At 40.5% G+C, this 16,788-nt stretch overlaps 1 protein-coding gene across 5 annotated transcripts in view; it reads right to left on the bottom strand.

The window, feature by feature from the left end:
* Nucleotides 1-16,788, bottom strand: part of NFIA (nuclear factor I A) — a 369,211-nt gene that overhangs the window by 27,643 nt on the left and 324,780 nt on the right. For 4 of the 5 annotated variants that reach the window (XM_044238349.1, XM_044238346.1, XM_044238345.1 and 1 more), the window contains one exon: nucleotides 9,616-9,707. The exons of the other annotated variant lie outside the window; for it this stretch is intronic. In XM_044238349.1, coding sequence (XP_044094284.1) covers nucleotides 9,616-9,707 — 92 coding nt within the window. The remainder of the gene's footprint in view (nucleotides 1-9,615; nucleotides 9,708-16,788) is intronic. 5 annotated transcript variants of the gene reach the window in all.

The raw sequence follows: 16,788 nt of genomic DNA, 5'->3' as shown, positions 1-16,788 counted from the left end.
ACACCTATCAGAGAGTGCGAATGAAGAACATGGCAAATACTGCTATCAGTTTGCCCACGATCTATGGCCCCTACTTTCTTGGGGCAGGTTTGTTTAGGGAGGACAACAAAACCATCCCAGGGTAATAAATCACTATTTTAGCCCATCAAGATAGTTCTGTGCTAGCTTTCCCAGCATTTTTTGCAGCTAAAAATTCAATGTAATCTAGTTTTAGTCAGTGAGACTAAAGAGAAATTTGCCAGCAGGAAGCAGGGGAATAGTATGGCACGGCTTTTGTTTCCCCAATGTAAGAGGAATAATGGAGTAGAATATGGGCATGATGTCTGGAGCTGCAACAGCCATTTTGCAACCAGAGGCACCAAGCATGAGGATGAACAGACAGCATGCTGAGGGTGGTAGAGCGAATCGTCTGCAAGAGCATGGGTTCCTGCCGGCATCAATAGCAGATGAGAGAAGACCAACAACCACACAGATTTCATGGGAGGAAAAGAACCCTGATTGGCTTAAGTCACACTTAATTAGTTCTCTTCTATCAGGTAGATGATACTGTGGCCTTCATTTCATAGATGAAGGGACTGAATTTTAAAGGGTAACATCCAGGATCACTCTGATGAAAGGCACAGCTACGATGTGAAAATAGGTCTTACTCTTTAATTCATGACTTTTCTCTTGTTTCCCCCAAAGAAATCAGGCTGTGAGTACCAAATATATTTTCCTTAGTATCCTGGAACATTCCCTGATCAGAAGCATCATTATCAAGATCCATCCTAGGACTGGAAATTTTGACAGCAATTCTGCAATTAATGCTGGGGTTTTCTGGCTTCATTGCACGGCTGTCATCAAACTCTGACCTCACTCCTCTTACTTCTCTACACAAATTCTCACCTTCTGTTTCCAAGCTTTCCTCCCACTTCATTTTCAGCCTCCTTTTCCCCACAGTCCCAAAGGTTAATTAAATGGATACCAGATTTTTTTTTTATCCTTCTTCCATAAGATCTAAAATTTCAGGTGCAAGCTCCCTCTTATCTTCCCCTTGTCCCTGGCCACTGATCTCATTTTAATACTGAGAAGTGGCAAGTGAGGAAGGAGACAGGATTATGGAGCACCTACTGTGTTGTCAAATTCCAAGTAGGCACCTCATTCTTTCACTAATCATCCATTTGCTTTAACTAAGAAACTTCCCCAAATCTTTTTAAAGCAAGGCAAAACCCAAACAAAATGGCTAAAACCAAACTAAAACATGTGACTTAAAGGTAATAGGGTTACAGAAGTATCAGAACGGAGGGAGAAGGCATCTGGGTGGCTCAGTAGGTTAAGCATCTGCCTTCAGCTCAGGTCCTGATCTCAGGGTCCTGGGATCAAGCCTCATGGCAGGCTCCATTATCAGCTGGGAGTCTGCTTCTCCATCTCCCTCTGCAACTCTCCTCTTGCTCTCTCAAATAGATAAATAAATAAAATCCCACTTAAAAACAACAACAACAACAAAAACCCCAAAATGTGCTACTGAATTAAAAACTGAAGGATGAAGTTTTTGATTATTGAAAAGTATATCTTAATTGTGTCTCATAACCTATCAGTGAGGCAGCTATCAAGTGTACCAGAAGAGAATGTATAGGTTGGTACGGGAGATGGGAGGCTGGGGGGGATTCACTCTAGCTCACACTAGTACGGAGGGAGGGGACGCACACTGCATGAGTAACTCATCCTGGTGAGGTGTTGCTGACTATGCAACACCCAGGACTGAAGTTGAGAGCAAATGAAAAAAATGACCAGGCACTGCCTGTCCCTTCAGGGTCCTGCCAGGGAGGTGTATGCATCTGCTGCCAGTCCTTATGACACACAGAGACGGTTTCCTCTTGGGGAGTCTCTTCTTCCTTGGGGCACAATTGAGCTGAATAGGAGAAATGGTGTGCAGAGGAATAGATGTGCCCAATCAATCAGGCTTTGAGGGTACCTTTCAGCCAGACGCTCAACAGAAGGATCTATGGGGTTATAATCTTTAGGGGAGGGGTTGTCCAAATTTGCTAGATGGTTGTTTGAGATCCAGAGTTTGGCAGGTAGGTTCTGGCCATAACCACATAGCAGCACAAGAGGATGTGCTGAAAGGTTCACCCAAGACCTTGCCTAATGGGGCACATTGAAGGGAGCCAGGGCTTGGGAATCAGAAGTGGGTTTGTGTTCTGGCTCTACAGATCCCTGGCTAGGTGGTTCCAGGGAAGTCATGTCTTCTCTCCAGTCTCAGTTTTTAAATCTGTATAATGGGATAACAATAATAATGGTTCTGCTTACTTCAGTGGGTTGCTCTTAAGATCAAGTGAGAAAATACTTTGTAATCCAGAAACTACTGTTTAAATATGAGTTTAATTACAAACTGAACAATAAAAGCTATCATTTGTTGAATGTTTAGTTGGAGCCAAGCATTTATTTTCTTTATACCAGTAGAATTTAAGACTTAAAACAACCATCAGAGATGATATGACTATTCTACAGTTAATAAGCCAAACCAGAAAATTGAAACACCAAGAAAAAAGAAAAGGAAAGGAAAGGAACACATACATGTTTCTAAGTGATGGAATAAAGCTCCACCCAAGATCTGAAAAGGAAGCCCACAATCCCAGCTGCTCTGCTATCTGGTCTCTGGGCAGAGGCTAGCTGTTCTCACAGATGCCGACTAACATCATTAGTAAAGGTCCTTTTTCCCAGGCAGGATGAGAGAATGAGCTCAGTCTTATTTTACAGATGCATGAACTAATCGGAAACTGCGGCAGGTCTTCAGAAGGACCAAACACAACATCAGTCCTATCCCACGGGACCCAATTTCTGGGCTTCTGATTCCTTGATGTAAGAGCATGAGTCAACCCTAGACCATCTTAAAGAGAAAATGGTCATTAACATTTCACTAACACTAACTAAGCATGCAGTTGCCATTTGGGAAAAAGAAATTTGAGAGACAAACTGGTTCAAATCCCGGCTACCTCTTTTGCTCGGGGTGATGTATTCTTCTGAAACTTCTGTTTCCTCACCTGTAAAATGGGGATAATAGCACCAGCCTCAGAGGACTCTGAGTACTATAAGCAAAGCAGGCAGAGTATCATTTTGACCAATAAGATTTGCTACTATTTCCAAAGTCAGGAGGAGATGAAAATTTCCTGTCATTGTGTGGGCTTGTAACCGAAATGCTCAAATCCAACTCTAACTAGAGGGGGAGGTTAATCTTTTTTTTTTTTCTTTTTCTTTTTTCATTTAAGGAAATCTCAGTTTGTTGCCTTTGCAATTCTCTAGCTGGTTCCCTGAACTTCTGTGGGTATCTAACTTCCTCCAGGCAGACAGCACAGGGCAGGGTGGGGAAGAGGCGGGGGATGGCTTCTGCTCATTGGAATGTGATCGCAGGTGAGCTTGGTGCTGAGGGTGAGGATGTTACACAAGGAGGGGGAGATTCTTGGAAATGAGGGGTGAGGGAGCTACCAGCTGACATGACTGCAGCAGGAAAGGATTCTAATTTTATCTCCTCGGTCCAGAGAAGATAGAACCCAACAAAAATGTCACTCTTCTTAGGCTGGGCTCAATAAAACCCTATTTACCAGCTCATGGATAAATGGGAGGACATTAAAGTTAGGAAGAAAAAAGGTAAGTGACATAAGAATCAGAACCACATCATCAGACCAGAGTTAGACATGGACAGAAAAAGGTCTAGCCTTTCTGCCCCTTTCATTCTTTGGAAAGTTCTTTAACCCAACTCTGTGGTCTCAAAACCTCTTAGACAAATCCCTTATTATAACTGGTATCACCCCACATTATTAATGTTGTTGTTGTCATTACTATTATTATGATTTGTTACATCAGTGTCCTCTACTAATCTCTGAACAACTTGGGAATTGTTACTCCTCATTCTGTAGGTATTGGCAATACTGTAAGAAATGATGAGAAAGCGAAGAAAGAAACTTATGAAGAATTTCATAGATTGCCTTTGCAGCTGAAGCTGAGCTTCAGGAATATGACACAGAATGACAACAGATTGAAATGCCTCCCATATCTGCCACCTCCCCACATTCCTATGATCCCCAACAAAGGCAGACAATGGGGCATATGTCTCTAATTTAGCCATGCAGGGACCTCTCCAGATCAGCCGATTTTCGGCATTGCGAGAAGTGTGTGGCTTGTGCCTACATGTGTGAATTTCATAAAGCAAAGTCAGTCACACTGCTCACAAGTTGGGCAGCTAAATGATTTATTAAGCAAAGGTTACAGCACCTGTGCCTTTTTTGTCAACAAATCAGGCCCATGCCATGCCAAGCGATTCTTCTAATAACCTAAATGGTAATTTGGTTTTAAATAGCATTTCAGATACCACGATTCAGTTGATGCAGAACAGTGATAGATTTGGGTGGCGGGGAAGAAATGCCTATTTTTAATATTGTTTGCACTCATTTTTCATTTTAAAGAATTAGTTCTCATTGGAGTTCTGCAGGTTAAGCATTTTATTTGAACATTCTGATTAAACTAGAACCTGAATCAAAATGAGTTCTTTGCTCAGTCCTTCTGTGTGGGAATTGGTATTTCTATTTATTACCTGGTGATGAAATATTAACTTTTTTTCTCTAAATAAATGCCTCCTCTTAATGGCTCTTGTTTTCTGGGATCAGATTAAATTATGGGATGCAATTGAAATGGCCATTGGCTTTCTGCTATTTGAGATGATAGCATGTCCTCTATTATATTATATCATTCAGTGGGTGTGCAGGGGACATTAATAGTGTCCAAAGTGAAGTACACACTCTATGCCCCAGAGACTTCTCTATATGTTAATATCAACCATCCTGGGACAAATTTGAAAAGGAAGAGATTCGGGGTCGGGCCAGGGGATCATGGTTTCTCAAAACACACAGGTGTTCTGTAAGCTATAGGGAGGTGGTCACCCCCCATTTCAATGGTGAGTTACCAAGTAGAGGATGCAGAGAGATAGGAGGCAAATGATGAGAGTGGCAGAGAGAGCAGAAAAGCAGGAAAAATAACTGGGCAGGAATGTTCAAGCACAGTCAACGCTGGGGTGAAATATACAATGCAATCGCAAGGCTAGCTTGGAAAGAAAGCTAGCTCAGGGCAAGGCTAAAAAGAAGGCAATTCTGTCTCAGTGAAGGGAGGAACTCTCTGGAGAAAAAAAACCAGACTGGAAGGGAAGGAGGAGAAAAAAATGGCTTTCAATTATCCACGTTATCTTTCCCTACCAATCATTACCGATGATGAATTGGTGCAATAAAAGCCAATATTCAATTTTTCCAATTTACATGGAAAGAAGGCTGTAATATATTGTTAAAGGGAAGAAACAGCAGGTTATCCAACAGTGTATATAATATGATCTCATTTTTGCAGTACACTTGTATGTGTAGCAACAGTCTGGATGGATTTATATGGAAATGTTAACAGTAGGACTACAAGTGATTTTTATTATTTCTCCCATCTGTATTTTCCCCAATTAACATGTATCATGACTGTAATAAGAAAAAGTCATTATTTTTAAACTTCCTTATGAATCATTTAGCTTCAAGCAATACAGTCTGACTACCTTCTATGGGGAGGGCATGAGAAACAATATTTTCGGAGAAGTCAGCACACACTCACAGTGGATTTTGTTGATAAACTGTCTACTTGTCCTGTCTGTTTTATAGAATTTTATGCTCTTAAGAGGGGAAAGGGCCATGAGAGTTTATCTAATGATTACATTTTAAAAGTTGTGGTGAAATTCACATAGCATAAAATGTACCATTCTTAACCATTTTTAAGTGACTTTGGAAGAGCAACTACCACTACACCAAGCATCTCCAGAACTCTTTCCATCTTGCAAAACTGGAACTCCATAGCCATGAAATAATGAGTCTCCATTCTGCCATCCCCACCTTCCATACCCCTCACCTTCTGCCCCCTCCCTGCCGCCAGGTAACCACCATTCTCCTTTTCCTCTCTATGAATCTCCAGGGACCTCAGGGAGTGGACTCATACAGTAGGTGTCCTTTTGTGACTGGCCTGTTTGACTTAGCACCAGATCTTCAAGTTTCACCCACACAGCATACTGCGGAATTTCCCTCATTTTTAAGGCCAAATAATATGTGCTATATATTGCAGTCACATGTGTAGGCCACATTTGGTTTATGCCATTTGCCTGTTAACGGAGACCTGGGTTACTTCCACCTTCTGGTTGTTGTGAATAGTGCTGCTAAGAATATGGACTCTGAAAAACAATCTGAGGGGTTTGAAGTGGCGGGGGGGGGGGGAGGTTGGGGTACCAGGTGGTGGGTATTATAGAGGGCACGGATTGCATGGAGCACTGGGTGTGGTGAAAAAATAATGAATACTGTTTTTCTGAAAATAAATAAATTGAAAAAATTAAAAAAAAAAAAAAGAATACGGATGTACCAATACCTCTTCAAGACCTTGCTTTCAATTCTCCCGGGTATAACAAGGATTAGATTTTAATGCAGTCTCTGGCTTTTTTTTTTTTTTTTTTTTAAGATTTATTTATTTGACAGATAGAGATCATAAGCAGGCAGAGAGGCAAGCATAGAGAGACAGAGGAGGAAGCAGGCTCCCCACAGAGCAGAGAGCCCGATTCGGGGCTTGATCCCAGGACCGGAGCCAAAGGCAGAGGTTTTAACCCACTGAGCCACCCAGGCACCCCTGCATTCTCCAATTTAAAAGCAGGGAGTAGCCCAGTAGTACTGCTGAGAGCTGAGCATCACCAGTCAGGGTTTGAATACCTGCAGGGAAAGGTGTTCACCAGTTCATGGGGCTGTGCAGCATAGTTAGAGAACGCACGCCCCGGAGTCAGGCAAACTAGGTACAAATTCTTGCTCCACGTCTCACTGCTTATGGTCATGGGAAAATGAACAATCTCTTTAGGTCTCAGTTTCTACACCTACAAAGTGGAGATAATTAGATCTACCCTATTGGGTGCCTGAAAAGATTAGTTGGGTAATGCACTTCAGGTACTTGGTACACAGAATTGTGCTCAATGAATAGACACTATATATCATTAAAGAATACTTCGTAGAAAGTAAGGTCTTGTGATATTAAAAAGTCTATGCAGTAGTTCAAATTCTATCTGCTAGAAAAAATAGAGACCATGTCTAATCTGTCTCCCAGAGGTTGATATTTAGGCATTTGAACAGACTTCCACTGGGAACTGGCCTTTTGGAAAAAGGGACACCATTTTACTTTGCATTTGTTTATGGATTTATGTGCAGGTTACTTCTTCTGCATTTGTAAAGCTCAAGTACCTGCTTGGGTGACTCTTCAATTTTTATTTCTCTAAAGGTAGAGAGCAAATGTTGTCCTCCCAATTAATACAAATTTCATGCTTTAGTAACAAAAGTATCAATATAGAATAAATGCAAGCTTGCTTAGAAAATTACTAATCTGCAGGCCATGCTTAAATTAAGTCTTAGACTCCTGTGGGGGAGAAAACCTCTTAAGAACTAAGGTCTTCTCAAAAAGGAGATTATTTTTTAAGTATATGACCATTTTTATCTATATCTATATATGTCTAACACTCTGAATGGTTCCAGAAAGTAGTTCCTTTTTTAAAAAAATAAGAGTTAATATATACACCTTAAAACTAAGATATTTTGAGCACATAATTTTTATCTCAGGATATATATGGTGCTGTTTTTTTTTTTTTTAAAATGACAATTCCATTAGCACAGTTTCTCCCAAGATAATTGTGGATGGCTTTGTTCAAGACAAATGTGGCAGGTGTCACTGTGATAAGAAACATTTAAGCTGTTGTCCCTATGATGCCAAATATTTAACAGAAACCAAAAAATTTTAGTTCCAGATGACAAAATTGGGTCTAAATGACATCATTCATCCAGATGCGTGGAAAATCTGGATTTTCAAGAATTGAATTTTTGTGGTCAACATCATGAAGACTCAGTTTCTGGGTTAAATAAGGCATTTGTGAAACAAAGCCATTTTGGAATAGAACACGTTTTCATTATAGAGAAACAAATTGAAAGGAACACGGGGTACCGTTTCAGTGCTGTGAATCACAGATTACATAAAAAAAAAAATACAATGTAAAAAACAAACAGGACATTTCCAAGCTGCATTTTTGAGGTTCTTCCTGAAGTAACCCGACCACACTGGGGCTTTGAGAAAAGCAATCATTCAACATAGAGGCCCCGTCCCCAGTTCTCCCTTCCCACTGAACTTGAACACATGCGCCGAAAGTACAAAATGGAATGACCGTGCCTTTGAGGTAATTATTCAACTTCAAACTCACCAGTTAAGCATTTGGAGGTATGGGAACATAAGCAATACGCTGGAACAACTTTACAGGAGGTCCTGAATAGATGTTCATCCCAGAAGCCACGGACACGCCAGTTTCAGGAGAAACAGCAGAAGTGGGAAACTCAAGAGTTAACCTTCTGCCCCCCGCCCCCCTTCTTTATCCCCTTCTCCCAGCTGCCTCCTCCCAGGCTGTACTTTCCGTGACCCTGCTTCCCGGTAAGGAAGGTTTCAGAAGCAGCGCAGTTTCACCTGCGCTGTCGACACAGCAATAAACTAAAATCCTTTACTGAGAGAGAGCCAGTGGACCCAGGAAGGCAAATCTATCCCGTTGATAAGCATCTGGTCCTACTCTTATAAACAAAGACGAGTAGTTACCAATACACACCCGGGCATATGCACAAAATATCTCAGAGAATTTATTTTCAAACCACATGCTGAGAACCTCACAAAGAAAATACTCTCTTTATGTTGATTATGATGGTACATGGTTACCGTCTAATTAGGAAATCAGTGAGTCGTTCCTCTCAAAACCTGAATCTAATTCCATTTCGCAAACTTCTAAACATCACCACACCCACTACCTTTGAACTCCAAAAGTCTCTTACTGTGTCTAACAGCAGCCATTTCAAAACCTTGGAAAGAGATTTTTTCTCTTTGACCGATACTAGCACAAAACACAACTGTCTACTGAGAAACAAGCTCTAGAGGAGCAGGAGAATCCCCTTTTCTCAATCGCCTAGCTCAACGTATGACATTATATTCTTATACCTCCCCTCTCCTCCGCTGCACTTGCTCCCTCGTGGCCAGTGTACCCAGTGACAAATACCACCTACTTCTGTGCCAACACCAGCAACTTAATAGGACTCACGAACCCTTTCTTTCCGGTTCCTGAGGACCCGATAACGAAAACAGAAGAGGGGCTGGTTCCCCATTCCTAGGATGCACTCTGCTTTCATGGGCAGCCCAAGCTGACTTTTCCAGGCAGGGGTGGACTTCTGTCTGGTTGCAAGTGGAGAGACATGAATTCCCAGATGAGGAAACACACTATCTAGCCCTGGGAAACCTTTCTTGCCACAGCAAAAGCAGTTCTGGCACAGAAGCCTTCCTCCTCTACCCCCTCAGTAGGTAACACAAAAATCGCAGACAGCATTTTTCCACGATTTCTGAGGACACAGGGAAATGTGGCTGAAGGGCCGGGAAGGTGGGGGTTGGGAGGAAAAGGGACCGAACAGGGGCTGGGAAATGCAGCCTGTTGTGCCAAAAGACAAGTTACAATGCACCTGGCGAATAAAACAAGCTGCACCACATACAGAAAAGATGAGAGCGGCCCACCTGTGTCTGTTGAGGGATATTTACAAAGCTTGGATCCCGTGGTCCAACACTGACGAATCGGTTTGCGGGGGAGGTGCTGGGTGTCGAGTAGGCTGTGAAGGGAAGGGACACATGCGTTCAGGAAGCAGCACGAGATTGCACACACAAACAACACCAAAACACACAGTCTCTGAGCCTACGCAGCTGATTAACAAGGAAATGTGCAAACATTGGAGCTAGCAAAGGGATTCGGCTAGCGGGGGCATTTTAGACAGTCATAAAAGGGAAGGGGTGTTGGGTTCTCAAGACTGTTGGAATAAAACGACGTCAAATTGGGTCTCAGATGAGTTCTTTTCTCTTTCCAGCATACAAATTTGCAAAATATACTTTTTGAGTAAAACATGAGCTCTGGGGCCAGAAAGAGATATCCTAGTCCTTAGAGCACAAGGGAGAAAGAAATGAGGTAGGAAGGGGAGGAGAGCAGTTCATTTTATAACCTTGCTTTTCACACTATGGCACTTCCAAAAATCACGAGATATTCCTGCACCTCTATAGCTAAATATCAAAGAGGAGTCTTTAGAGAAGGAATTAATGGCTTCTCCAGAAAGGAGGTGGAAAACCATTGAGAACCAGCTGACTTTATAGGCTTCGGGAAAGTATCTAGAATCTCTAGAAAGCAGCAGATGTGCTTAAAATATTAACACCTGTAGTCTTCCCGTCCTAGAACATTTCTGTTAAGGCACAAACTATCAAGAACCCATGAAAACCAAGATACCACACTAAAATCACAGTTCAGTTTACCATCCTTTCACAGTTCATGAAAGTTTGGTCGTTGGTTTTTATAGTTTCAGTTTTTATATTTATATTTGAGAGCTTCACTCCAGTGAGAAAAAAACTCGGTGGCTTTGCTGTTTCATCGGCTGATACATCCAAATGTGTATTTGGTCTTTTGGTGACCTGCAATTCACCTCTTTACCACAAACTCCCAATATTTATTCATATTCCTTCTTGGTACCAGAACTTTCAGATAGACTCTTGCTTAATTTCCAATTAAACAACACACTTGCAAAAGGCCCAATTTTTCTGGATTAACCTTAGACACAAGCCATCTAAAAGATAAAAAGGATCTGCAATTTTTAAAAACACAGATAACTAAGGGAATAATACCAAATTCCTTTTGCCAGATTTCTTTGTTTTCCTTTTTGGCATCATCTGCTTGTCTTTGATTTTCTGTCTTACAGAAAACAGCTCAGACTTCTTGCTTCCTTTGTTGAGCACATCTAGAGATAAAATTTCAACCAATCTAGCCCAAGTCCTGTTGGTCATCTTTGGTAAGAGCTAAGTCATCCACACAGATCTGTGATGGTCATGTGGTGTAGCTGTGTTAAACCAGCATGGAACAGAGGATGAACGTGAGGATCCTCTGACATCTATTAGTAAGAAAGTGTTGTCGTAGTGTTTGTTTTAGAAGGATCTGTCTGGGAATAGTTTTATATAAAACAATGTATATATAAATGTCTATATATAAAAATGCATGATGTAACGTATGGTCTAGCTACTTGAATACACTGATTTCCTCCCCACCCCATTCTATGTTAGACTAAGTTGAACAGATTTGAGAAATACCTCTGCACAAACACATTCTGTACGTGCCTCTCACTCACTGGTATGGAAGAAACATAAATTTTTAAAAATTCCGTAAAATACTCTTTGTTAATTGCTCTAGTCAGTCTATTGCTTTAGTTTAATATGGTTTAAAAAGTCTCCATAGAAAGTTAGGTATTGAAAATGATGGACCATAATTACCCAGTAGTGAATTTACCCGCTCCTAGGGCACAAAGAGGATGTGGGAGAGATAAGGAGGAAGCAAGTAGATGAAATAACCTGTCAAACCTCTCAATGGTTAGGTGGGAAGAGTGTTCTGTCACATGGGAATAGGTAGGTATGTCGGAAGGAACAGAAAAAGGCATGAAGAGTATGCTAAGGTACTAAGACTAAGTGATGAATGACAGATGCTGAAATGTGGGTCCTGGTGGAACTGTGCGCTTCGGGCTACACTAGTCATCACAGACACATAGCAGGATTTCCTATGATGCTTTTACCATACTGGGGATATCAGAAACATGCATGCTGAGTGAGCCTAGGGATCATGGCATTTTTGTTTGTTTGTTTTCTTTCTATGTGAAGATCGTTCTCCATTGACCATAGCAAGTTTACTAAGACCGAGAAGATCTGTAATATGTTCTGTTCTCTATTGTTTAGCAGACCTAAATTTTGCCATTTTAAAGGTGTAGCGTACAAATCATGTAGTCACCCAAAACTGCTAAGAGGCTAACATCTGGATATTTTGCCTTTCTTGGGCACAAGACAAACTCTGCCATCTTGATTTCAAAATATCCTAGGAGGCCTTTCATGCTTTCATAGGCTCCTGAAACTGCTTCAAAGTTCAGTCTGGTTTTTAAAACAAGGGCAACAGTATGTTAGCATTTAAAAAAGAGAGAAAGAAAAAGATAAAAGAAAAAAGGGATATTAAAACTACAAAATCCTGGGAGTCTTGTGAATACCCAAGTCATCAAATGGAAGAAATGGTACCTGGGGAAATTTATTCGATAGAAATGTAGCTTCTGGGAAAATTCAAGGACACAGGGAAAACAAGGGAAGGAAGAAAGAAAGTCTGACTCATCTTCCATTATGGTAGTTACAATAGGCACAGTGTTCACCTATAACAGGATGTAGTTCCAGAAATGATGTGACATTAGTTAAATTTTATTTTCCCAAAGAAAAAGTGGAATAAGGGAGTTATACTGTTGAACAAAAACCTCAACTGCAACTTTTTATTAAAACAACCACATATACCATAGCGAATCAATTATACATGCACAGTTAAGAGCTTTCAACATGAATATAAAATCAAGTAAAGGGGGAAATGTGGTAATTAATTATATACAACTGTATTTACTATGCTATTATATCATATTCATATCTTTCTTAATTATAATTCTGGCGTTATTTACAGCAGCAATAATCAAATGCCTCAGGAAAAACTTAGGAAATCATGAAATCCAGAAAATAATTTTCTGGGAAGATTATTATAGGCATTTTTTTGAGGATTCTGGAGGGGGAGATTCAGGGGCATATAATGATTTTTCTGATAATGTCAACAGGGAAATCATTTTGCTTATATAATCTCACTGTAAAAGTCCTCATGGCAAACACAACTATTAGAAATCAAATTATTGATTATTTGACTGCCTCTGAAGTGGAAACTTTTTCTTTTCTTTCTTTCTTTTTTTTTTTTTAACCAGGCATCTTACCTACATGAGCAATACCACTCTTGACTATTTTCCTAATGTTATGGATGAACTATTAGAACTACTAGAAGCTTCCACCATTTTATTTGTACTAATCTGATATTTTTTCCTCTTTCTACTTTTATGTCTCGCCATTATCCCATAGTCTTAGTATGGCCTTAGCTACAGTGATAACTATGAAGATCCCAGATCAGAATTTGATCCCATATCCAGAAAATCCCATTCTTTTGTGTTACCCACTTACCATATGCATGGCTAATCATAAAATCCTTTACTTAGACTGTGTAAGTCCTGCCCCAGTATGATCAGTTGGGAGATGGCTCAAGAACAGTTCTTGCTTTATAAGCAAGACTTTTAAAGGGCCTCTGACAATGCTAGAATCTATCTCTAGCAGGGACTCTCGGAGGAGCATGAGGGAGTCATCAGGGACAGTGGCAGAGATCACCCATTAAGTCTGCTCTTCACCACTATGCAGGTAGGTGTCCCCTGGGAAAACCTAGATTTTTTTTGTTTGTTTGTTTGGTTTCCAGAAATACATGTAACTAACCTCCTACAAGCCAAACAGAATTTCCACTTTTGTTGTCCCCAAGGTGTCACGTTTTGTTTTGTTTCTTTTTCTTGAAAGGAAGGAATAAGGGATGTGTCTGGATAAAGGAATCATGTTATTTTCCTATAATCCATTTTGAGTCTGTAATAGCCCTCACCTATAAAATCAAATCTGACCATGGTATTAACAAGGTGGTCACACTGTTTTGAGCAGAATGCTTGGAGCATTCCTTGTTTTAGGAAAAAGATGGAACTGAAGAAAAAAGATACTAAGATATTAAAATATGTGTACCATTGTCAGTTGATGTTTCTTTAAGCTGAAAACCATATCATTAAAATCACCCACATCTGACAAACTAGAAAATTAAAAGTAGGCAGACAGATTCAAGATCTAGTTCAAATGTAGTAACCACTAAAATATATGTAATCACCAAAGGGGAGGAAAGGGAGAACATTCAGACAGATGTTTTTGTGGGGAGTGAGTATGAAGGGAGAGCTGCCTTTTGGATGACGCCCCTCTGGGACTCACAGTGCCCTCAGGGAGGCTGAGGGGCTGGTTCCCAGTGCAGCTCCACTGCCGGAGGAGAGCGATGGCCATCCTCTACCCTGGCTAGGGGTCAGTGACACAGTGAGGCACCTTGGCAGAAAAGAAAATGTGAGAGACCTGATGACCTTTGAGGTTCTGCATTTACTTCCACATACAGGAAGCCATGAAGTCCCCTGAACCCGGGCAGCCTGACCTACATGCTGACAGGAAGCTTGAAGAGAGATCTGTGCTCTGTTTTGTCAGACTCCAGATGCATGAAGAGTGAACATCCCTTTCTTCATTCCCTTGAACTCTATCGAGTCTAACCTCTAGAGTGCATCATAGAGAGGTATTTCCATTATTTAACAGATTCGTATTCATTCTCTCACTCCTTCTGTCTGTCTCTGTCTCTCAGGAACGCTTGCTCTGTGCCAGGCTCTGGGCTGAGCACGACGGGAGATTCAAAGGTGAGGCAAGACACATTGCCATCCTAGAAATGATAGCATCTAATGATGGGAGATGGGTGTAGAAAAATGAAAATATGGGTGCTTAAAGGTGACATAAATAAGAATCCACGAGATGTTAACGGACAGAAAAGGGACATCCGGCAGGAGAGCAAGAAAAGCTGCACAGAGGAAATGAGGACAGGGTGGCTTTTGCGACAGTGCTGTAAAAGATGCGTGGACCGGCAGGTTCGGAGGGAACGGGGGTGCGGGGGGGGGGGGCGGGGTGTCACAAAGGAAGCAGCAGGAGCAAAGGCGTGGAGGCCGGAAGTGGAGGCATCAATCAGAGAGCGCAGGGAGAAAAGACAGAACACCGCTAATTATGTTTTGTCATACAGCACGGGAAGGCAAAATGTTGAGCCAGAGACCTGAATGTTTGAAAACGAAGGGGAAAAAGTCTATTGAAATTATTTTTCTTTTAAGAAGAAGAAGTAATTTATAAAATAAAGATATCGAATTTCCATTCCCAACACCTCTAAGACAACGAAGACTTCCTCACTCACGTTCTAAACCGCTCCCTTCATATCTTAAATATTAACATGAATACTATAAGTTCCCCCCTCGTTTTCAGAAACTCAGGCGTACTCACATGTGGGGATTTCCCTTCTAAAAAATATCTAGTTGAAAATTCAGTTTCATTCCAAATAGACTTACTGTGATTCTACCACCTGCCCAGGAATGTGCTAGTTACTGGACAGAGGTAATCCAAGCAAGTTCAGGAATGCAGACTTGAACAGATCTCTGTGTGTTCAAGTTGCAACTTTATTAAATGTTTATCAGTGACACCTGACAGTGAAGGAAAAGTGCATAAAAAAGCATTCAGTTGCAAACTTGGAATAGTGAGATGATTAAATATCTAACTGAAATAGTTTCTAGAATCTTCTCTTAACTGCACTATCACATTATTAAAAAAAAAAAAAAAAACCCAAACCAAAAAGCTCCGAGAAAACTTTCATCTCCAAAAAAAAAAAAAAGGCAGAAACTTTCAGGAAGTAGATTGGCTAATTTCTAAAGGAAACTCATTATAGTTGTTGAACTCATTTAGGAACTTGAACAGCATTATCTTCTTGCAAGGTCACAAAGAAAATGCTGGAGAATACTGTGGAGTGTTTTTCCTTTAGCGAAATCTATCAGTATCGACAAGTTATGGGGCCTGGGTTAGTGTTATTAAGATCATTATATAGCCAAGGAAACAGACAGCCTTTCTTTACACATGATCCAGTACTCAGAGATTTAGAAATTCCCACATGACTGAACGGATATTGTTGTCATCCAGATGTTTGGAATCTCTAAGATAACCACACTGAATTTCCATTATTTTGATCACATCTGTGCAGTCAGTTACCTCATTCTGTTATCTCTGTAAATCTTTTGTCTCTACAAACAAGTTACCAACAAAAAAAGACAGTCCTCAGGGCATGAAATTAAAACCTACTTATTACTAGTAAATTATTACAGAACAACATACCCATAAGCTTTCTCCCTGAAAAGCTAATGAATTCTAACTTTAATATATTAGCATTACTTAACATGTATGGTAGCAATTTGCATGACATGGCTAATGTGCCAGTAGTTCACAAAAATCTTGAGAAGAGGCAATTTAGCCAGATGGTTTTGCTCTGCTGGTATTTCTGTTTGTATTAAGGATGCTCACAGGGAGGTAGGGGCTCTAGCTACATCATGATTTGGGGTAAAATATGCAGAAAGGAAAGTATAAGACCATTCATGGTGCACACAGAAAGAAGGGGATCAGAACAACTTATAAACTTATAAACTTTGGCCTTATGTTACCCAGATCTGTGCCATAAGCAGGCACTTTGGACTGTTTCCTGTAGACAGGCTATTTAAACTGACTATAACATTGCTGTGAAGGATAAGAATAGAGGCTTATTTCAGTTCATTTAAATTTATTCCAAATTCTGTAACTGTCATTTATTTTTATGTAAATGCTGTGTGTTGTATGATTGGTAGAACATATATATTGATCAGAAGCAACAATGTATATGGGTAGGCACAGGTGAAAGTTATATTTGATAGCCACAGGGAATAAACCCATGGATTCAGCTGGGGTTTACTAAAAAAAACTTAGATCAATATATTGGATTGCTCCCTTTTGAAAGGCTTCTGCGGCCTCTCAAAAGGCAGTGTAACTCTGGAAACCTACTCCTGGGAATTTATCCTCAACCAATACTTAAAGGTACAGATAAAGATTTATGCTCCAAGATGTTCATTACAGCATTACTTATAAAGAGGAACAAACCCGAGCCATCTTATAAGCTAATGCTTATTTGTATGTTGAAATATTTTG

This window comes from Neovison vison, chromosome 2 (genome assembly GCF_020171115.1).
Source record: "Neovison vison isolate M4711 chromosome 2, ASM_NN_V1, whole genome shotgun sequence".
Lineage (NCBI taxonomy): Eukaryota > Metazoa > Chordata > Mammalia > Carnivora > Mustelidae > Neogale > Neogale vison.
This window is presented reverse-complemented; position numbering and strand designations above follow the sequence as displayed.